This window comes from Melopsittacus undulatus, chromosome Z (assembly GCF_012275295.1).
Source record: "Melopsittacus undulatus isolate bMelUnd1 chromosome Z, bMelUnd1.mat.Z, whole genome shotgun sequence".
NCBI lineage: Eukaryota > Metazoa > Chordata > Aves > Psittaciformes > Psittaculidae > Melopsittacus > Melopsittacus undulatus.
In genome coordinates, this window is record NC_047557.1 from 87,580,886 (window position 1) to 87,604,921 (window position 24,036).

Here is a 24,036-nt window from a genome sequence, read left to right on the forward strand (position 1 = left end):
ATAGACAGACATACCCCAGACTTGTGGCACCCATTAATAGATCAAGCAAGCCTGTGCAGCTGTGTTTTGATCAGTGGAAAGGTTTCCTGGCATCTGAGAACCAAAATCACCTTTTGGATGTGACAAGTGCATCTGAATATCTAGCAAGTGAAAATCAAGGGTTTCTGTAAGGAAAAAGTAAGAACACCTACCACAAAAAATTAAAAGTAAAATAACCTTTAATAATCGCAACAGTGCAAAATCAATTGTATGCAATGCTCTCAGTTGGCATGTAGCCATCCATCATTTGCTAGCTCATAAAGCTGATTTGTACTCACCCCTCCTACCCCTGTTTCCCGGAGCTGTTGGCCTCTCTTCACCACTCCTTTCCCATAGGCACAGATGACTGAGACCCAAACACTTTTTGTCTCTTCCTGTGGAACTCTATTTTTGTGGCATGCAGAAGAGGGGAGTTTTGTGAGCAGCTTTCTTTCTTCTTCATTGTTGAATGCCACTTACAAACTGTTGATGGACACTTGGAAGGTAACTGAAATGCCAGACAAGGAAACAGGTATAATTCAGAGGAAAATTGACCTTAATTGAATAGGGTCAAAATGCTTCAACCACCTCTTTCATTTTAAAGTCCTCATTTACAGACTCACACTTCTTTCATTGTAGCTTAGGGTTGACATAAATATATGTGGGATCTGTGTTAGTCTTAAAGATAAGTTCAGCTATACTTAATGAGTTCTGTGACTAATCAAACACTGAAAAGAGCACACACCAATTTCTCTCCTTGAATTGCTGTAACACCAAAATTGCTGAAAGCACAAAAATTTCAGAAATCCAGTTTGGGTATTAGCAACTAGCAGATAAGATAAAGCTCCAACTTTGTAATTCCCAGTTCTAATTGTTAAATATGTTAAATATTATGTCTTTATGTTAAATGAGCTCCTGAAAAAGCAGAAAAAAATACTAACCTCTAAATTATGTGTCTAAGAATTTGAATTTTCATCTTGGGGTTTAAAGGCTGTAAAGCACCAAAGGCTTTTGGACAAAATTCCTGTGGTCCTTTCCACGCCTGGTCAGTACAGATACTTGACCTTTTCTGATGCTGTCTCTTATCCAGGCTATTTTTGTTGAGAAGTCTCAGAATGGAGATTTAACAAAATATTTAATGAAATTTTTCATAGACTGTGTCTGAAGCATTTATTTGCTATACTATGCATGTGTTTAAACCTAATGTTATTTATTGTTATGGAAACCCATGCTTTTTGACCCATAAAAAGTGGCAGCAACCAGTGTTTGTAGCTTTTGAGTAATTATCAGTACTTCTGTTTCCATACTCTTTAAACAGCATCTTTCTCACTGTTCAATACCACAGAGAAAGGAAGCAAAGGCCTGGCTGGCCTCCTTTCTCACCGCTAAGAATGATTTCTATCACACTAGCAGTAAATAGGGACCTGCAAAAGGTGTAGATGTAATTAGAAGCATTTTAATGTCCTTTTACACTGTTGGAGTAGCAGAGAGGAAGCCCTTAGCCCTTCTGTTTCTTTGCTGGGAAGTGCTTCAGCTAGGACTGATACGGACTGGGGACAAGGATTTCCTCCTCGCAGGTTCCTGAACTGCTGAAGAACATCTACACCAACACACTCAGCACAGACATGCTTCTTCACATTTATCTGAGGTTAGTACATTCCTTTATTTAACCGTCTCTGATCTGACTATATCTGATCATTCCTTCACCTCATTTTCACTTAACCTTTTGCTCTCTACACAGACTGAGCATCCTATTAGATATCTCCCAAGGGAACTTCTTTTCCCCACACTTCCCCTTCCTCCAATCTTTCTTCAGTTTAGGTGCCTTATGCCACTCCTGGTAATTTACCTGATTACAATGGAAGAAGCTGTAGATCTTTTTATAATTGCTGTTTCACTTAAAACATTGATTCTTTACCTCCTGTTTTCAGGTCATCACACCTCACTGGAGGTTTCCCTGGTTTAATTAGCAACTCAGAAAACAGAGAGGACAAGATGATGTGGGTCCCTGTACATTCTTGTATTTGAAAGCTGCTCCATAACATCTGCAAGAGGATTCTTGGCACCTGCCTTGTTAAACTGGTTGCCCAATATTATCTCTCCAAGCAAGTAAGATTCTGGCAATTATTATCATCCTCTTTCACTTGTTCTCAGTCTCCTTGACACAGAGACATTTATTCTCCCAAGCTCCTTTGGCAGGTAAGGAGTTCTCTCTTTTTAAATATATGATAGATATTATTGAATATCTCTTTTAATCTGTTACTGCCATTCCTGGGCTAGGTGATAGTTTCTCTATTCAGATGTTAACTTGCAGCATCTTCCAATCACCTACTCTTTATGGAGCTCATTTGTAAATTTCTGTTGTTTAATTTACGACTGCCTCAGAAGCTCCATCTAGCATAAACTCTACAACATCTAATGTCATTCTCCCAACACTCTCACTGTCAAAGGTCACATAAAGCAAACCATTGCTTTATACAGAAACTCCTTATAGTTTAACACAGGAGAAATGGCAGCTCTTGGGCAAAATTTGACCATATAATTTAATGGGATGCACTGGAAAGAAATGCATTCTGGAAAGGAAGACAATAATTCAGGTTCTCTGGTTCAGTGCAGGTAATGGCCCAACTGAAATGTACTGGCAAGAATGTCATCATTTTCTTCACTTTCAATTTCTCAGGAAAAACAAAATAAATAAAAGGTTGTCTGAGGAGACACAAATATATAAAACCAGAAAGACCTCCCAGGCTGACTTGAAATATGTTCAAACTGCACATCTACTCCCTGCTCCCTAGAACCCAGTAAATATTTCTTTGGCCCCACAGAGTATTTTAGTCTGAACCCAGGAAGCCTCAGATTGACCTTGGAAATAAGACTTTTCATTTTCAAAGTAAATGTCTCAGCCACATTACTGGAGGAGTTGCACTTTTCTGATTGAAACATATAAAACATGTCTCTTTTGGCAAATGGGGTAGATTATACTGTGGGGAACTGGTTGTTTTCTCAATTAACTGACCATAGGCAATTTCACACTCTTTTTCTCAACTTTTATACCCCAGTACAATGCTGGTGGCAAGGTTAAAATATCAATTTAGACCATTAGAGGCAGGGTTAAGCCCATGTAAAGCAGTAGAGCTGATCTCAATAACCTACCTTGCTGAGCATCTGGTGTATACCTCTAACAGAGATTTTGTTCTGTCTTCTCTTCAGGTTGCATTGGATGTTTAACAGCATTTGATGTTGCAGTATCCTGTTAGCTTACCTTGAATCCCATTTGAGATTTTACGTTGCATATGTCTGGATCTGATTAGCTTTGTCAGTTTGTTTTCTTCTGATGTTTTTCTCCCCTGCCAGCTATGTTAACTCTTCTTCACCCAAGACAAGATCTCACTCCCTGATGGGATACAATGAAAATATGCTTTTGAAACAGTCTTTGTTGTCAACTTCTGACAACATCTGACTCATACTCAGGTGTAAATTTCCTGGTCTGGTTATCAGTTTGCTGTAGAAAAATACAATTTTGACACTGAAAATCATTGAAACCACAGCCTTCCTTTTCTCTGTCAATCTTGTTTAAAAGAGACCAAAACAATAATGATGGACACTTTGGCTGACATCTACTATATTAATTGAATTAAACTTGCCTTTAATTCTTACAAAAGGGCAAATAAAATAAGGTGATGCTTTTTCCAAATGACCAGTTTAGGTTTTGTTTCAGCTTGATTATCTTACTTGAGGCCAACCAGAAGTGCTGAAATGCTGTCAGCTAATGTTTTATAGAGAGTTCTGATCCAGGGCATCTATGCAAAGAACTACCCAAAATGTGGACCTTGAACCCTCACCGTGTCCTGCTGAATGCTGTGTGCTCAGGGTTTCACTAGACTGTAGCCACATGGTGCATATTTAAGAGCTCTATGGGGCTCAGGTAATATTCATACATCTGAAAAGGACTGCTATCCAAACAGAATGAAACTTTGAACTTTGTTAGGGTTTTGATATGATGTTAAGCCTCAGATTTATAAAGCCAAAACAGAACAAAACAAAAGCGGGCTTGCTTTCATTCTGTTTTCTGACTTTGCACTAAATTGTTAGCAAAGCAGGCCTTTTACCTATAAACAGATGGCATACAATTCTGTGGGATTTTCCCACATTTGATGAACACACATCAAGTCCATTTACATGAGCATGGAAAATATTAAAATGACTACCAGGACTGTGTAGTGTAAGACACCTGGAGCACATTGCTGCCAGCAAGCTTCTGAGGTGGAGATATTCTGGCACACAGTCATGGTTCTGGGGACTGGGCCATTTTTGACTCAGGTTATTGCATCATTTGACACCTAGAGACATGTTCACCTCTGACCCAGAAACATCTGCAACGTCAAACTATAAAAACAGGAATAGAAATGTAGCCTTTTTTTGTTGTTGTTCCTTACTGTTATTTTTATTTTCTATTGAAAAGGATTTTAAAAGGCCTATGAAATATAAAATTGCTTTTTTGCCATAGTTGCAAAACTCATTTCACTTTTCATCTGAGATGAGCTTGTAGCAAATTTCCAGGGTTGAAAAACTAATACAATAACCTACATGGAGGTCCACAGCCCAAAGCACTGAGCATAGCACAGCCTGCCTCTCCCAGTACTTGAGGCAAGCAGGGGAACTACCACAGTGGCCAGCCTTGTCCTCATCCCACCATTCACCCTGGCTTTTTCACACTGGTTTGTATTGTCTGCAAAGTCCCTGTGTATTCTGACTTTCCTTCCTAAGTTAACACTGACTGATTTTTACTCACCAAGCCCTAAGTTTTGCTACTTCTGTTCATATAAGATTTATAAATATCTGGGCCATTACTGCTACTCCTCTGACATCACCCATCATCAGAATACCAGTTCTACTGGTGCTGCATGGGTATGGGTATACTAACCATTTAAGACCAATTTGTCTTTCTTTCACCTTTCCTGTTATGATTTGCTCCTGCAATTTATACTCAGATTTTTCTCTTTTTTTTTTACTTAATTTTTACTTATAACTTTTAGCTGAAAACTTGAGCTGTGATTCTTTCTGTAAGTTTGCCATCCTATAGAATGAATTTGCATTATTTGTAGTAGAATGTGACAATCTTTGGGTGACTGACACTATAGAAATCACCAGAATTATTATTTTGACTTTTAACTACGTAAAATGTAGTCATGTTTTTTTATGTTTCATTTAACATGAGAGGTAGCATACGGCACAGAGCAACATACTGTCTTGATAGACGTGGTATTGCTATAGTTGGGTTTGTCAAAATTAGTACATTTCCCACTGAAAAAAAAAAACAGAAAAAAAAACCCCAAAAAAACAGAAAGAAAGAAAGAAAGAAACAACAAAAAAAAAAAAAAAAAAAAAAAAACCACCAACTTTGGAAAAGTTTGTCTTTCTGAGTACAGGCATTTTATGTTAGAGCCTTAGAGCTGATTCTGTCTCTCCTAAGTTATAAACCCTTATGGATGTACCATAAAGATGTCCACCTAATGCAGAGAAAAGCAGATTAATTGATCACAGTAATATATTCTTATCCACTGAATAAGAGCATTCCACACATTGTTTCTTGTTTTGTTTCTGGCTTGTAAATCTTCATTGTAGAATACAAATGAAAATGACCCAAATATGTATTATTTATGAATAGGACTCTCAGATATTATGCTTTAGATTGATTGTGTTAGACAGGATGTAACAGAAGCACAATAAGTCAATGAAAAATAAAAAGCAACAAAAATGTTTCATGCTAAAAATGTAGTTCTAGTGACACCCCTTATATAAAGGACATTTCCAACACATTGACATTTATATTTATCACTGCTGTGTGTGTGATTTACAGTTGTCTGAGGTACTGAATATCAGGAATATCCATGCACATACACACCCCTTTTGAATGATGGTAAGTCATAGACTGCTGCATTGCCCCTTATACAGCCAGCTTTTCCTCCCCTTTTTATTTTTCTTCTTTAGCTTCAGGGACGCAAAGGAAGCAGTAGATCAATAGGGTGTCTTGACTGAAGTTGCCCGCAGCACTTCCATTTCTCAGACTGGACACTGATGCTAACTATCAATAGCAATAAGAGGCTGTCTCAGACAGAATTAAGGCTCTTTCTTCTGCATGGCTGTCTGGTGCTTACTGATAAACATCTTTTGCACAGGATTGCAACAAATAAACCATTTCAAGTGTGCAAACTAGCCACTGCCATTCTTCCTATTGATACTTGTGTGGCATGAAGGCACTGATAGTTATTTTCATACAACTGGTAGATAACACACCAGATAAGGGTACAGACAGATAACAGTAAAAAGGTATAATGCTATAAAGTGTAGAAAGATCGCTGATGAAATTCTGTGTGCTCCTGTAGAAACCCTGAGACGACAAAAGACAATCTGTGGACTTATGTTTGCTTAAAAGAAGCTACAGCTAAATCTACCTATTTACTAACTTCCAGTAATGTTAAAAATATCCTGCCAAGCTATTTTATTCAGATGTTATTCCTTTTTAACACTCCTGGATTTGCAAGTTTGGTCAGGCTATAAAAGCTATCAGGGGCTGGATGAAGCTATGATATAGATGGGGAGGTGTGGGCAGCATCATGGTCACTTGTTATTTGACCTGAGCTACACACCACACTAGCAGCTGCTAATTTTGGAAGAAATGAGCCTCTCTAGCCTCCCTCGCTGCAAAAAAAACCTGATTTCACAGCTGATCTATAGCTCTGCTGTGCATTCTTTCTTTCAGCCTGAATGAGGTTGAATAACAGGGTTCTCACCCACCCACATGAAAATACCCTGGCCTGGATCTTCTAGGTGTCAAGTCCTGTTGTAACTCTGTTTAAGTCAGATAACCAGTAGATTTATGCCAATTTGGATCAAATGAAGAGCTCACATGTTAATCAGGGTTTATTTTTCTTTCAATTTCACTTTAACTGACTAGGGTGGGGAAAGGGTTTCAGATGCTCTGCTGGAAAATCAACAGAGCCGCATTTCATATCCTCCCTGTGTGGAGCTCTAACCATTTACAGGAGCAAACAATTTGGCTCTGAGACATTTCCAGCTTTATATGAAGTGGTGCTTTTCAGATTAGGAGGCTGGTTTTCTGGGGGAAATTTCTGTGATCCATTTCGAGTTTCAGACTATCCCAAACAAAATGCTTAAATAAGATTGTTTTCTCTCATGATAATTTTTATACTATTATGAATCTAACAAAAGCTGATGGTTTTTATAGGATCATTTTGAAGACAGTTCTGATGTTGTTGAATGCTTCAATTAGGATAGTTGATGAGAAAATAAACCAGAGCTTCCAAGACTTTAGGGACACCAGTTATGAATAACCTTAGTAAAAATGTTTGCATAAGGAGACTCCTGAATATATGTCTATAAATATATGTTTTTGCTTTGAAGGAAGTGAAATAAAATGTTAATTGGAATTTAATTTAGGAAAAAAATCATACTACAGCTTGTATCTAATTACTTCCTGATAGACATTTTCACTTTTTTTGTCTCTGCACCATACCCTGCAATCAGACTTGCCCACCACAAAATAGCAGTATGGGGGTGGAATAGTTAATGTGTGTAGACTGCTCAGAATCACTGCTGTTATTAATTGTCTTTCAGTATAGAACATGTACATTTTACATTAATTCACTGATTAGCGAGACAGAGCATGCAGTTTCTAGCTAGGGAAGCTGGGATTTCAGAAATAGCTTGGCTTTTCAGTTTGATTACTTTCTGGCTAGAGTGTTGGAGTCAAACTAATTCATTTTGTAAACATTACTGGTCATTCATGTACAGTACATTGCATGAATCAGTATAGGACAGTCAGACGGGTGCAAGTTCAAAAGTCCAGATGGACATTACTGTTTCACTGTATACAGTATAACCCCCGAACAATGAAGGATCATATCTGTACTCTTTACTCAGGCAAAATTCCCACTCCCCAAAAATGGAAGGCTCCCTTCAGCAAGGTCCTATTTGCTGATGAGCAATCCACCCCCTGCACCCTAACAGTCAGCTTTCAACAAGTGTTTATACACCTCAGGGATACAGCTATAGCCTCAACATTTCTGCACAAATAGTAGGACACAACCTCGCTAGTCTAAATTGAGAGAGTCCTATTGGCTTCAGTGGCATTACAGTGATTTACAATAGCTAAGGTTCTCACTCCTTTTATTCTTCCCTCGCTGCCTCTGACAGAGTATGGTCTACATAATTCTTTATGCTGAAGAGTGGACTAATTTTAAACTATAATTAAATTAAAAACCAAGCTCTTCATGCTATTAAAGTTTTCTCCCACTTCTAAGAGGGGCTCAGCAAAAAGGGAGATATGTTACAAAGGTGATCATGAGGTTTCTGTAGCACAAGAGTACTCAGCTGACAAGCATAAGACTTGGGGTGCTGAGCCTGAAAGCCAAAAAAAAAAAGTAATTGGCTCTTTTGTTAAAAAAATATTATATACATATGTAATAGACACATGCAAAAAATCTGGTTTTACTGCTCCCACTGAAGAACTTTATTGTGTATGTTAGTTTTAACAGCCGTTACACAGAGATATAAGTATACGGTTGTGCATTATAATATTTGTTTCTCAATGTCACTAAGCCAAAATTCTTTAAAATTATATGAAGTCTTTCTTCATTTTTCCCCAAGTTGTTCATAACAGGAAACATTAGTAAAGCTTTTTTTTTTTTTTTTTTTTTTGTTCCCAATGGTAAGTGACTTGAAGCTGAAGACAGAGAAATGGATTACATTACATATTTTCTACACAAGCACAGAGATTAATTTAAATGATCCCTCTAAATCAAAATAGCTCAACTTTTTGGCAGCCTTTGAAGTTTAATGAATGTTTATTCTTGCCATCAAGTGTAGGTTTTGGGACACCCTGCAGGACCACTAAAACAAGATGATCTAAAGCTATTTATATAAAATAAGCCAAAGTCAAGATGTTTGTATTAAAGTTATGAAGAAAATGCAAGTATTTAAAAGTAGCTAAAATTTTGTTTAACAAACTCTATGTTAAAGATGCAGTTGCTCCTGCTGTGCTGTTGATGTCTATAGATTAGGGCATATACATTAACTACAGTTCTGATGATTTCAAAAGTAGACTTGATATATAACAGGTCCCTTCTGTAGCTTGCATGTTTTCCTAGGTCTGGTTTCCACTCTTTTAGGGACACAGACAAGCTAGTTTTGCTCTTATCTTTCAAAATATATTTGAAATTCCTTTCAAATGTCTCTTATCAAAGTTGACAAGAAGTACCTATTACTTACAGAATTTCAATGTGGGTTTTCTGTAGAAGAAAATTAAATCAGGTCAAGAAATGTAATAAACCAGACACAGGATTTCCAAATACATTTTATTTCTTTCATGGTTAATACTTTTTGAAGTGCACTGCTGAAGTGCTGCATAAATGTAAAACCTGCTTTGCCTCTGATGACTGTGATTGACTAAAACAGTAGGTAATCTTCTTGGAGATATTTAGCTTCTGATAATTCAGTCATACAGACAATCTTTAATTTTTTTTTTTCCTGGAGGGACATTTTCCCATGTTCAAAAAATCCTTAAAAACTAGATATTTTTTATATCTAAAATTCACAGCATGTCTTGCTGTTAAATTGCCACCTTAGAGGCCTTTTTAAATTTCATTGAAAATGCATATTAAATCAAAGTGATAGACACATGTAATATAAAATGTCTGTCAACAATTAGAATCTCATTTGGAAGTTTATAAAGCATAACAATTTCAAATGAATTTAAATTGAGAAGGAAAGTTTTTACATTGAGAAGGAAAGTTTTAGCCTCCAGTATTACAATTCTGTACAGAACAAATCCAGATTTTTTTGTCCTTTTCTGAGTTAAAGAGAAATCAGAGACAGAGCTTCTAATGCAGTTAGTTCACCATCATGTGTCAGCCAAGCAGTTTCATTTTTTCCACAATACAGTCCAAACTATATTGATTGCTTGATTTTGGAAGATATAATAAAGCAGTAAATATGCAAATAATATAGTCCAATGTAAAATATGTTGCCCTGCCACAGAATCATAGAATAGCCCAGGTTGGCAGGTACCTCAAAAGATCATCTGGTCCAGCCTTTCGTTTTCAAGGAACCTAGAATACCTTGCCATTGAGCCATTTGATAAACTTGTGTTCAAAATGTACTGAAAAGTGTGACTGGTTTCATTGGGTAGACCAAACCTCTATCCAGCACCATCTGGGTGGTTTGAAAACAAATGCTTTAAGGAAAACTTCACAAATTTTCCTTTGCAGTCTTCTAAGATGATGACAAGTTTTGCACACAAACGTCCTGGACATTCTGAAAACATAGGATCCACAGGCAAAGAGAGTCACTGGAGCACTGAGGCCAAATGCCTCCAAGACAGTTTTGGCCCTGATCCTTGGCCATGGAGCCCCACTACTGAGGTCTTCTCTACCTAAACAGGACCTGAGGTTGACAGTCAAAGGGGTAGAGAGTGTGGGCTGACACCTGGATTCTCCCAGAGTCTTGGGTCTAGCAAAATCTGGCATTAGTTTAGGGTTTATGGCTCATATTTACTGAATACAGCGTAAACATCTACTGTACATTTTGTCATAAAACTAAAATATTTTCAATTAATTTCAAATTTTGTAGCATATATTAAGTTTTATAAAATGAATGTTTCCAAGCAGTATTGAATAATGCCATTGAATTCTCTGTAGTATTACATAGTCTTTTAGGCAGATACACTTCCAGTGCTGATGTACTTGTGTAGAATTCTTCCAGATTAAATTGTGGCTGTTTCTAGACATTCAAGTTATCACTTAAATTGATTTTTTTTTTTATGAGAAGGAGAATAAGGAAGCAGAATAACAAGACATTAAAGACTATCCTACAGTTAACTTCCAAGAGTCAATTCCACCTGAACTTTCTGTGGTTTGTTAATGGTTACAATGATGGCAAAAACAATTGTGTGCAAACACAAAAAATGGATGCAAATGACCAGCGGCAGTTTTTATCTTTGGTTATTTGGTATTTTTATCATCTTTGAGTAATCCCCTTGAAGAGCCAAGACTACCTGCGACTAGCAGATTTGAACAGGAGGTTTAAGGAGTTGTGCTCTTAAAACATCATGGTTGTTTTGCTTACAGAGAAACAGTGAGTGCTTTCCCAGTCATCAGAGCAAGCGATTCCTGAAGACCTCCCTGAATATAGCAGCCAGCACCAGCTACAGGATTTTGTTGCTCTAGGCAAAACATTAAACATAGGCCTCTCACAAGGCACAGTCACTGGCACAAGAAAGTGTAACTAAACATTTTGCAGCCCTAGGCAGCTGCCTGCTCTGCATGGCTGGTGGTGGTAGTGCTGGCCCTGAGCACAGATTTACCTATCTTTCCCCCATGAGACTCATGTCCATCTCACTTTTTACCTTTGCACTGAGTTTACCTAATTGCTTCTGCTCCATGTGACGCCCATCAGTGAACACGGGCAGGTTTTGTCTTGCTTTAGAGCAATCCGTTACTGGTGGGGCAAAGGAGCAGCAGGTTTGGCAGCCCTTGGAGACCAGCACTGCCTGAAATTGAGTTTTGCTATTAGAAAATTCTAGGAGTGAAACAAAGATTAAGCGAATGATACTGCTTGAAAAGAATGCAGCAATGTTATTGAGTTGTGAGATTATATGTACAGTGTCAGAGAGGACATTACTAAAGGGGAGGACGGAATGAACCATATTTATCCTTTGTTTAATTCCACTTAATTCAGCACGTTTATAATGCATTTGGCTCTATGTTTTCAGGAAACTGTTATTCTTGTGTATTGTAGCTTTGCTTGTGCTTCTGTGCAGCACTAAAATGGAAGCTGCTTCAACTGCAGAAGGAGCCAGGTTGAGTAAACTTTAGAGAACAGAGCAAGCGACTTCAAGCCCTAAAATGTATGGGAGTGCAAAGGTATGTAGCTGCCAACTAAACATATCAACAAGAGAGATCTTACTAAAAGGTATAGTATTTACATGCTAATCAATGTCACTGGTGTCTTCTCTAGATCTTTTTTCTATGTAACAGTTGTTTATACTTGTCCAAAGTTTGTAATGGGCCTGATCTGGCACACTCACACAAATACAGCTCCTCTCAAAATCAGTTTGTATAGACTGGGGGCTTAGACGCATATTTTATTTGCAAACAGCTGGAACAGCTTAAGAAGTTATCATACCATGCACTGTTACCCCATTCAGGAGATTTCCATCCCTTGCTGGCAGAGGATGTCATGCAAACATTTTTGCTAATGCTAGCACAGTGCAGACTGGGAGAGCCCACCCGCCGACTGCCCCAGCTCCACGGGTGGGACGACAGCTTTCAGGCATTGAGCGCGGTGGTCAGGAGCAATGTGCTCTGTTGTTACTGTTTGCCCCTGCTCATGTTCTAGACTGTAGCACTACCCATGCTGCCCTGTCAATGCTCAGCTTCCTGCACAAGGATGAATTTCACCAGTAATATGTTCAGGATTGAGTACTTGCATTGCAAACTTCTGAGGACAACGGGCTTTTCATTGTCTCTGAAGTGAGTGCATGATGTATCCTTCAGCTTTACAAATGGATGTAGAATAAGCACTAGTGTTTGATGTAGGCTCTTCCTAAATGCACTATGCTGTATTACATTCAAGTGTGATTCTCCCCTTTTTGCTTTGCCTGCTGCAGTACGTACATGATGTAATGATGGTCGAATTGCTGAACCAGTGCAGACTGGGGCTACTTTCATTTTTGCATGTGTGATTTTTGCATCAAATGCCTTTACTCAATGTTTAAGTTCTTATTTAGTTGGTGCTTCTAGGGTGTAAGTGGCTAGGAGCGAGCTCAGATGAGCTTAATGATTGTGTACAGTCCTGGGAAGAGCTAGCTAGACTGCAGAAAGCTGCTTACAACATGCAAATAAAAGTGTTCTGCAGTCCTGGACAGGATGGAATGCAATTTGGGATGAAACTTGAAGTTCTGTGAAGAAGGACCAAAACATAGAATATGTAACTCAGGGTGAGATTTAAGAAATAGTTTGTACAGCCAGGTGAAGATATAAAGCACGTAAAGATGGAAACAATTTTTCTAATCCCAAATCTGGTTTCTGGATTTGTGAGGAAGGGTCTTTTTTAAGTCTCTTTTTGAGCATTGCTCTTTGAATCTTGTGACTTGAACTTTTCCTAGGGAAGGAAAGGAAATTGTGAGTTTCATTTTCTAGGTGGTAACTGTATGATCTTGGGTTTATGGAGCAGTAGTTTTTAAGGCTGCCTCTGGGTCACTGATGTAGTATCTGCTGATGGCTTAGTCAGAGCTGGCTGGCAGCAGAGTGTTCAACTCTTCCCCCTCTTTCCTGCTGCAGAATTATTCTAAGAAATCAGAAACACATGGAGGTACCTTTTGAGGTAGGTGCTGGTTGTTTTTGCCATCTGAACACTAAGTGGTCACTAATGGAAGAAAACAAAACTGCAAAACTGTGGCTGGAGGATCAGATTGCTCCATGAGGAAATGGGCTCCCCACAAAACCCAGATCATGTGCGTGCAAGCCTGTGAGCCAACATATTCACACTCAGAGGAATATATTTTGCACACTGCCACTGCAGACCAATTCCATTAACAAGCTGGACCAAACTGGGGGCAAAAGGTGGACGGTGAGGACTCTGCTTAGCTAAGGCATGGAAAGCAGAACATTATTCATGAGGCATTTACTTTATTGCAACTAGCGGCTGCCAAGCAAGCTTCTCATGTTGATGCAGAGAGTATAACAATTTTCACGTTGTAAACACCATCCATTAATCAGGGCACCTTGATATTATGCAAACAAAATGTAGGTACTTACAAATACTTCCACTGTATCTGAATCAAAAATATGTCATGAAAATGAGAGGGGCTGTTGTGCTCATTTTGTCAGTCAAGGAATTTCTCATGAGCTTTGACATATATTTATCCCGCAATTGCTGCATATTCTCCAGATTAAAATGAAAACTTAAAATGTAAATAAAAATGAACACTCTGCAAATCTGATTTGTTAGTGAAAATCTTGTGACAACAACAGGTCTTTGTTAGATTAATTACCATGCAGAAAATCATCTGTAAGTTTTATTTCAGAAAAAAACGCCATGTGAGATTTTGGCCTTGTATTTGTGTTTTGACAGACTACAGAATTTTTGTGTAATTTTGTTTCAAAGGTAAGCAAATCCTAAGGGAAGAGTCTTTTAAGAACACTTTCTTTTTCCTTAAATATCCTGAAAAATACAACCCTCGGTCCTGCTCTTTCATTTGGTTTTAAATGGCTCAAACCTCCTTATTTTATATTAATTTAAATAGTACTTTGACAAAGAAATGATAGCTATGATATATTTTTAAAAACTGACACAAGGACTCTCACGAATAGATACCCAGGTGCATGGCAATTGGGACTGTGAAGCTTTCCTACTGTATAAAGGCACTTTTCTTAAAGCAAGATATTTGGAGGAAATTTTGACTGATAGCTAGTTATATCTCATCATCTGATATCAGATTTTTTTTTTCATGACTCTTCTTTTGACATGTACATATTTCAGTGTCTTTTTCTTTTTTTCTCTTTTCCTTGTTCTACCCAGAGTTATTTCTGTGATGAGAGACATCACAATATGTCTTTGGAAGATGTCTTTGCAGCCCAGAATGGGTTTTAAAATGCTGTATCAAAGGCTGGAGAAATCTCTGTCACTTCATTTCTAAACTTCTGGTTTTCTGGTGGAGGCACATGGTGGCTTTATATAGCTGATACAGTAGGATATTAAAAAAAAAAATTAAATTAAACTGGGATGTAAAGGCATGTGGCTTGCAGAGAAAACTTCCCCTGTGGCATCAAATAAAATTCTTGGTTCTCTACAGAACTAATGGACTCATTCTTTCCATACGTGATGACCGCCATGTAACAAACTGATGAGAAAGATTTCTGATCTAAGCAGCCTACCTGAAATACCCTTTAAATTATTTCTTTAACCTAAAAAAGGTATATAAAGGATAGAGTGATACCTTGGGATCAATAATAGTGTTGAAACCAAGATATTTTTCTCAAGCGTATGGTATTTAATAAAAAGGAAAAAAAAAGCTTATTTTTTAACATGGGAAATAAGACATTCTGCTATAAAAATATCTATCAAATAGAGGAAATAATGATGGCTACAGAATGTGAGAGTACTTGTAATTACTAGCACTCCCTGGATTCTCTGTGTAGTCATGTAAAAGTGCATGGAAGTCTTTTGCAGTGCTGCATATTTATCTTTCTGTATGTTATTTTTCCTGCCTTGTGGGCTGTACATACAGAATAGTTGCCTGTACACTGATGTAGAATACTGCTGGTATTTTTTCATCCCTTGTTTTTTTAACTCTCTTGCCCGAGAAAGAGGATTTTTCCATCCAGCTTGTTTACTTCATGATTTATGTCTAAATTGACAGAGTCCTTCGGAGGCATTCGTGTTAAATTTGAAACAAACATATTTAATGCTCGTGTTGTAATAAAACAGCTAAAAGAGCAGATTAAAAAGATATGCACAGAGCGGTCTGATTGATTGAGGGATTGATTTTACTACTTTTCCCGTAGGTGGGTAGTGATGGCTGTAAATCTCTTGATAATCATTTCAGAAGCACCTTCATCAATAAACTCAGAAGGGACAGCTAGGTGTAAAAATTTGCCAGCCATCAGGTCAAACAAAAGGCAGCAAATGTGTAAAGAAAGAATTGAATTAAATAATCCCACCTTGGCCGGTTGTGGCATTAGTCATGTTCATTTTTATCTCGGGGGCGGGAGAGTTCCCCATCACTGCGATTCTCTGGGATTTGGGGAGGGAGAGACGGGGGGAGGCTCTTTCTCTGTTTTTTTTTTCCTTCTTTTTCCGTTGGCTCAACCCGTGTTGCTTATGATTCAATTATGTGGCTAAAAGCTTGTGTTTGTGAGCAAAAATGATCAATTATTAGTTGTCAGCAATAATGGAGAAGGATTAAATTCTGGTGCCCCTTTCCCCCATCCCCCCCATTTTATTTTATGTTATTTTATTCTGGGGAGTTTTCATTAGAAACTAAATTTACAAAAAGAAAAGAAGAGAGCAAGGGAGGGGGGAGCTGACAGCGTGTCAACAAAAGTAGTCGTACCTAAACCGACGGAATCACAGGACTGGCCATGTCCATGCTGAATAGTGTGGTTCAGGCTATTGATAATAAAACAATCCTTGCTTGCTGGTGCTCACTGCCCCTGGGTAGCTGTGCCCCAGGACTGTCTCAAAAGTTTATTATACATCGGAGCACAAAGCCAAGTTCCCAGCTGACTGCAGCATCTGGAAGCCCCTAATTACCCACATTTCTAAAAGATATGTAACCTGGGTTGGCTGAAAAACGGGCTTGCTGGAGAGGTCAGCTGTAGCAACGCTGGAAACTCTTGGGCGGTGTATCTTTTTCTAGTTTCAAAAAAGGGCAAAAGGAGAACATAGAAGATGAAGAGGGAAGAAGAAAAAGTAAAATGAAAAAAAGGGGGGGGGGGGGCGAAGGGAAGGGGAAAAAGAAAAGGAGAAAAGAAAATTAAGGAAAAGAAAGAAAGAAAAGAATCAAAAAAAGAGCAACTATCCTGCTAACTGCAAAGCAGGTATTTTCAGGGTGAAAATGCGGACGGTTGGGTCTCACGGAGCAAGACGGCGCCCTCCGCGCGGTGCCGGGCCGGGCCAGGCTGACCCTGCAGTGCCGCCGCCGCCGCGCACCGGCCGCCTCCGACAGGCTCCGGGCGTGCAAATTTGCAGAAAATATTAAATCAATTGTATCTTCCCCCCCCGGATCGTTATTAACGATGTATTATAACGACGTGGGGATTGTATAGCTTTTAACCCCTGCGTGTGAAGGGTGGTTGTGTCTGATCGCAACCCTTAATAACAATAATCCAACCTAGTGCGTGGCATCTCATTGAAATCGTCTCTCAGCAGAATGAACTGCAAATTATCCCCTGTTTACCACCTCCCTTCAGTGCTCATCTCAATGAACTGCAGATCGATCCCCACCACGGGTGTCTTCCAGCAGGGCTGATTTGCATTGAGGCACATTAGAAAGCCTCCTACCTCCATGGAAAAGAGTAATACGGGGGGGGTGGGGGGGGGGGAGGGAATAAAAAATCTCCAAGGTGTGGCGGGGAGGGAAAAATATCTGTCACTGTCATTTGTAACTTCGAGAGGGAGAACCCGAGATCAGAGTATTTACGCTGGTGAACTCTCACAACTTCTGCTAGAGACAATGACGTTTAATTGATGTATTGCTATCAACAACAATAAAGACCGATTTCTCTCTAGCCCTGGCAATGCTGCTCTGCCCCCACCCTTTCCCCACCCCTCCCGGCCCCCAGCGAAGGAGAGGAAAACAAACAATAAATAATCAAGAGGTCCTAGATGAAATACCAGGCGCCGCTTTATGCACTAGCGAGGGAGAAAGAGAAACGAAAACAAAGAAAAAAGTTATAAAACTTAATTTCTCCAGATTAATTTCTTTTTCTTAAAACGGTTAGATTTCTTCTTGTTGCTGCTGTTGTTGCTTTTTAATTACCAGCTCACGCCCGCCTTTTCCAGCCACGAAGCAAAGGTACTGCACATCTGGGGAAATTTGTCTTGAGCTTAATCGACAAATGTATAATGAAATTGTAAACGCGAATAATTTTGGGAGAGCGGCTAGAGTAGAAACCGTGGGAAGCTAACGGAGTGATTGATACAGTGAGAAATGCAGGCACAGACGTGTAAATATATGCGCGTGGGTACTCAGTGTGTATCTCCGCGTGGCTAGCTGTAAGTAACGTGTGCGTTTCTCTGCGTTCAGGGTCGGGTTCGTCCCCCCGTCTCGGGGTGAGGCGGGTGACAGCCTGCGCTGAGTGTATCCATCTCTGCCGAAACAGCTCTTTAAATATTCAGTGAAAAATAATGTCATGTGAAGTACCACCTATAGCAACATTATTATCTTCATTCTTCAACATCATCCCCGCTGATAGCTTCGTTTGTCTCTTTCTCAAAATCTACTGTACCGAGTGCGGCGGGGAGGGAGAGAAAGGGGAGGCTCGCCCTGTGGAGGAATGGTAAGGAGCCTCAGTGGCAGCTTCGCACCGCGCACTAAATCCTGGAGGGGCACCTGGGAGGCTTTTTCGGTTCGTATGCGTTTGGTTGGCTGGGGTTTGTGGCTCTTGGGTTTTTTTTTTTCACCCTTCTCGCTAAACGTTTTATAGTCTCTTTCGTTTAATAATAAGAAAACGCCGGTAAGCCGGCTCCTGGAACGGGAAGATTTCTCTCTCTCCCACTTCTCTCTCTCTCTCGAGTTTTTACAGGCTCATTTGAAATTGAAATTAGTTGCATCTGATCAGCATCTTGTTTTTACAGAGAGTTTGTTAATATTAATACGGAGAAAAGGAGTAGCTTCTAAGGAAGAGTAAATAATCAAGCGTGGGGAGTGGGAGGAGAGAGCCCTGGATGGGTCAGGGTGGGGGGAAAGAAATGGCCCGAGTTCAGCTATTTTTCACAGCGTAACTTTTGGTGCTCTAGGTGCCAGTGGACTGAGTCTGGGGGCGGCAGAGAGCGGTGGGATGCGCCGTGTACCCACGGTGTACGCATGCCGCTGCGTACGCGGGGTTTCAAAAGTATAATTTGCTTATAGTTTCTTTGCAACTCTACTTTTTATTTCGAGATCGTGAAATTAGTTTGCAAGAGGTTCCTGCTCTGGAAGCGACACCCGGGAGTTAAAGTTGGTGTTGCACGGTGGGAGAGCGGAGCCCCCACGGTCCCGGGGCTGTACTCTGTTGGGACCACGCACGATCGCCAGCCCGGGAGTGCACGGCCGGCCGGCTCCCGGCCCGGCCCAGCTGCGCCCGCCGGAGCTCCAGCCCTGAGCGCAGCTCAAAGTTGGCGAAGTTCGGTTGGGCCCGCGGTGGTTCCGCTCGTCCCGCCGGCTCCTGTTCGGGCACCTGTGGCCCCTGCGCGGCCGGGGGCGCTCCGCTCCCGCATCCTGGAGCAGAACTCAGGTCACGAGCGGTCCGAACCCCAGCCCCGCCGCCGCTCACACCGGCCACCCCCTGCGCGGCGCGGGTTGATTGACGTTAGGCACAGCCAATCGGCGCGTCGCGTCGGGCGGGGGGCGGAGCTGGCGGCCAGTCCTCCCGCCGCTCCCAGCAGTGCCCTAATTGTCCTGGGAATGTGTGAGGTAAAACCTAAACCCGTCCTATTTTCAGCACCCCGCGGCTGTGATATATGGGGATAGGGGGGAGCTGGGGGGCGGCGGGAGAGAGCCGGGGGAAGGCGGAAATGGATCTATATTCGGAAAAGCGGGGACGAAAAGAAAGGGAAAAAGAGAAAAAAAATCCACCCGAAACTTTGTGCAGCCGCAGGAACGGGACGTTCGGCGGCAGCTGGAGCAGGGCCGGGAGCGGGCCGGGGCTGCCCCTGGCAAACACTTGCCGCCGGTGCGGGGGCGCGGTCCCTGTGCTCCCTGCAGTGCGTCCTCCCCCCTGCCGGTCACTGCTTGCTCTGCCCCCGGGCTATGGGGAAGAGGGGGCTTAAAAATATACCTTAAAAAAGGGAAGGAAAAAGTGAACTGCAGCGCAAAACTACGGGAGGGAGGGCGGCGCGGGGAGCCCGTCGGGGCTGGAGGCAGGAGTGAGGGGACACAGCACATTCCTATAGTAACCGGGATGGCGCGGAGCAGCCCCGGCGGGTTGCTAAGAGGGTTAAACTGTATCCAAACAGCTTTAGGGAAATCCAGCCCCTTCTCCCGCCACATGGATCGACTCATTGGGTGGGAGCGGCGGAGAGACAAGGGTCTCCAGCAAATCAGCGCCTAATTGATTAAGGCGAGCTGGTTTGAATAGAGCTGGCCATGTGCCAATCGCCTCTCAAAGAGCCCCTCTATGATTAATCGCAATGCATTATTGATAATCATAATTATAGCAGGACACATGCGCGGTGCGCGGAGGACTGGGGAGGCTGGGGGGGGAGGCTCGATTTCCGTAATTTTGAGAAGATTTTTTTTTAGTAATTTTTTATTCTGCCCCAGCTGATGTTTGAGCCAGCATGTCGCGGAGGAAGCAGGCGAAGCCTCAGCATTTCCAATCCGACCCCGATCTGGCCTTGTTATCCCAGCGAAATGGTGAGTCCTTCTCCTCTCCCTCGCACACATTTTAACACAAACACACAAAATAGATCAACTTACCTTGCCGGGGAGAAGGAGTTGCGCCGGGCAGCGGAGCGGGGCAGCTGGATCTCCCGGAGCGACGTACCGGTGGGAGTCCTGCTGCGCTTTTGCTCCGAGTTCTTGGCTTTTATTTTATTTTTTATTTTTTTTTTTTTTAACTCGGCGTTGTGTTTCGCCTGTTTCTTAACGAAACTCCAAACTCTTTCCGTTTTTTGATGTTTTCCCTCCGCCCTCCCCCTGCGGGGCGGTCTGGCATCCTGAGCCCGCGGGAGATGGATCCGCGCCCCCCGAGCCTTCCTCCGCGCCCCGCGGAGCCGGGGAACAAAGTGGAGCTGCCGAGGGCAGGCTGATCCCGGAGCCCCGCGGGACGGATGCCCCGTCTGGCCACACACGCTGCCCGTGCCGGCCCCACGAAAGGGGCGGAAAGCCCCCCCTGGCACCCACTTTCTTGCCCCCCCCTGCCTTCCGCACCACCCCCGCGGACCCCGGCTCTTCCGCACCCCCCGCTCTCCGGAGTCCCGCCGCCGAGCAGCCCCGGCCTCCGCTGCACCGAAAGCTTCCTGGAGGCGGAAAAGTTGCCGCCGCCGGGCCAAGGGAGGGATCGCCCCGTCCCGGAGCTACAACCGCGCCGGAGAGGTGCTCGGGGGCCGCCAGCTCGGAAGGTCGGGCAGCGCGGGGCTTGTTTTCTTTCCCTAAGGTTATTTTTTTGTTTTTCCTTAGTTTCCCTCTCCCCTCCAAGTCGATGATCGAGAAATAAGCGCTGGCTTTGTGTCCGCCAGGACTGGGAGAGGGAGCGTGTGAAACATCTTTTTATTTCTTTTTTTTTTTTTTTTTTTTCCCTTCTCCCACCCTCCACCCTCTCCCCCCGCCTCCGGGAGAAGGGGATTTCGGAGGAGTCAGGCAGGCGGCGGAGGGACTGTGCCCCTGCCCGTACCTGCCCCGGGACGCGGGGTGACAAGTGGTCGGCTAGAGAGGCGACCGGGCTGGTGGGGAGGAGCGGCCCCGGACAGCGTCCTGCCTTTCAGCGGCCATGAGGCAGGGGAGAGCCGGTGAGAGGCCGGCGTCGGAAGCCGAGGGCAGCGCGGGGCAGGAGTGCTTCAGGCGGGCAGGTAAGGGAGGGACGGGGCGTTGCAGTGGCCCCCTGGCCTCCCGGCTCCGCCGGTCGGGTCCACCTTGGTCTTCCCCTGGCAACTTCCTGAAGAAGAGCTGGCGCGGGGAACCCTCCTCTCCCTCGGCTGCTCCAGCGGTGCCGTGCGTGGTGCCCGCTCCCCTCGGCTGCCAGGGATCGGCGCGATAAACCGCGTCTGAAAGTTCGCGGGATGTTTCCCTGCGTCTGTGGGCATTTACATGCCTTCCAAGTCCCCTGGAACGCCCGCTTCGTAAAGTGGCAAATATATCAGTGCTCTCATCGCGTAGCTCTGCCGAAACGCTGCTTAGAAAGTCATTTGGGACCCGGGAGGCGACTTCTAGTTTTTAGCAGTTTTGTGCACTCTTTTCAGTGCGCTTGAGTTTCGCCTTTTGCTCAGCGTAATCCCCTTTCTCATCTCAGTAGACGTATTTATTTTTCGTCCGGTATTATTTGTACTTCCGCTCGAAGTTTGGAGCAGGAGTTGGGGGTTACGATAGGGTTTATTAGTCTTTTATCGGCCTCCTATGAAAGAACTTGGAACTTCTTAGAGTGAACAGAGAAAGGAAAAGCTAAAATGGAAATTATCTTGCTGGGAGAGAGGGAATTGCCACATCTTCACTTTGTAGGTTTGCATGTTTTGACCTTCGCTATCTTTTTTTTTTTTTGTTGTTTTTAGCAGATAGAGTACGTAAAAATACTTTTAAATATCTTTTCAAAAAAGTAGCTGTTTTCTTTTGGTTTTAGTCTTTTGATCTTATTTTGCACATCGTTTTCAAGTGAAAGACAGTGGGAGTGGGAGAAAGGAATGCTCACTGAGCAGCTTTCCTGCCTGTTGCTAAAGGGTGTTAGATTTGAATTATTGAAGTTAGTTGTATTCTGGCTGAAACGGTGACATGGAAGTGCAGCTTTGGTTTAGTTTGCACGGTTATCGTAAGTCAAATAAGTAAATAACGAAGTTTACTCTAAAAAATACCCACCGTTTTCCTAAAAAAACAGGGTGCTTTGCTATAAAATCTGTAGGAGCCTCCCCCGCCCTTCTCTAGTAATGATTTTGGGTTATGGTTGGTTTACATGGTTAGACGATAAGTTTTCAGTCAGTTGCCCAGAGGGTGTGTTTTGTAATGGTGTTTCGGGATTCAAAACGCTATAATAGTGTTAGAAGAGAGCTACCCGCCGCCTTCCGGGGTCCTCAGCCCTGGCAGCAGCTTTCCACTTGGGCAAGACAGGGTGGGCAAGCTGCGGTGAAGGCGAGTTTGCATTATATGCCTGGAAATTTCAAAACAAACCCCCGAAATTCGAGGCGCTCCTTTCTTCCCCACTCGTGGGGAACTGTGGGTTCAGGTTTGCCAATTCGTGGGAAGTCTGTGCAGGGCTCAGGCAAACGCAGCATCGCTGGTCCTGGGGGCACTGGCAGGAAGGTGCTGCTTCTGGGCAGCAGTTGGATCGAATGGAAAGAGTGTCCCCGTGGAAATTTCTTGCATCTGATTTGAATTCTGGTTTGTTAAAACTTTGTGATATAGTTTCATATCTAAAGATCAATAGGAAAAAAAGTTCCTCAGACTAGAATAGCATGCCTTTTTTTTTTATGTTACTGCTCTCTCTTTTATTGTTATTATTTGTTTTGTTTTAAGTTCAAAGCTCATGCAGTTCACTCTTACCAGGAAGACTTTCCACTTAAAATGTATTTTTGGTGCAGTCAATGGACAAGTAAGTTTACTCTTATGAAATCCTCTGCATATGAACGTTTGATAAAGTTCGTATTGGATTATGCAGAACAGCTCTCAGATTAATATCAGAAATTACAGTGTAAATTATGTTCAACAAGTAACTAATTACTGGTTAGGAAGTAGGCAAGAGATTGTGTGATTATTTCCTTTTGTTAATAACTTCAGCCACTTTCATGACATTTTAGATTTTTTTTTTTTTTTTTTCTCCAGGTGGTTGGAGTTAGATTCCCAGTTTTAAAAGAATATTCTTGGAGTATAATTTTCCAAGGTAAAAATTACATGGGAGAGCTAAGCTAGCTAGACTTTGAAGAAAAGAAAATATTTACTGCCCTTCTATAGGAAGGCTTGTCAGAAGCAGTGCCTTTTCATGTCAGTAATGGATGTTGGTAGAATCCCGCTGCAGCATTATGAACATCCACATAATTGTTACTGGACCTATGAAATGAGAGAAATTATGATCGCTTTCTGTAGTCAGATCTGAAGGATGGGGTGCTTAAGAGAAATAAGTGCTTAGTTAGGCTGCTTTTAGTTTGTTACATAATTAGGCCTTTTTGTGCTATAACTGCAGTCTGTCAGGGCAGAATACAGACACTTGTGCTTTTTCCAAAGGTGAGCCCAAATTGTGGAGGGGCCTTGTGAAATATCACTTACGTAGATGCAGTTCAGGAATAATTACTGAAACCCATATGGTGGAAGTAGCCGAAATCCGGTGTTAGCTCAGACCAGTTTGTGTGTGTTTTCCCTACATAACCCACATCTTTGTCTTTCTGCAAAATATTTATGTTTTAGTTTGTACCTTATTTACCTTTCTGATGCTAAGTAGCATCTGGCTCCCAGAGGATGAGCCCTCCTGTATATTTAGCTGTGCCAGTGCTTATTGCATAACTGGCTTTTAACCATATTCATACTTTAAGTGTGGAAACATGCATCTTTATTTAAGTGACCCGAGATGCCTCTCAGAAAACACAATTATGTTT

At 42.1% G+C, this 24,036-nt stretch overlaps 1 protein-coding gene across 1 annotated transcript in view; it reads left to right on the forward strand.

Annotated features, from left to right (window-relative positions):
* The first annotated feature begins 19,813 nt into the window (after positions 1–19,813).
* SALL1 (spalt like transcription factor 1) overlaps positions 19,814–24,036 on the forward strand; it is a 14,047-nt gene continuing 9,824 nt past the window's right edge. Inside the window, exons 1-2 of the mRNA XM_031051837.2 lie at positions 19,814–19,974; positions 20,066–20,158. Of these exons, the coding sequence (XP_030907697.1) occupies positions 20,083–20,158 (76 nt within the window). The 5' untranslated portion in view covers positions 19,814–19,974; positions 20,066–20,082. The remainder of the gene's footprint in view (positions 19,975–20,065; positions 20,159–24,036) is intronic.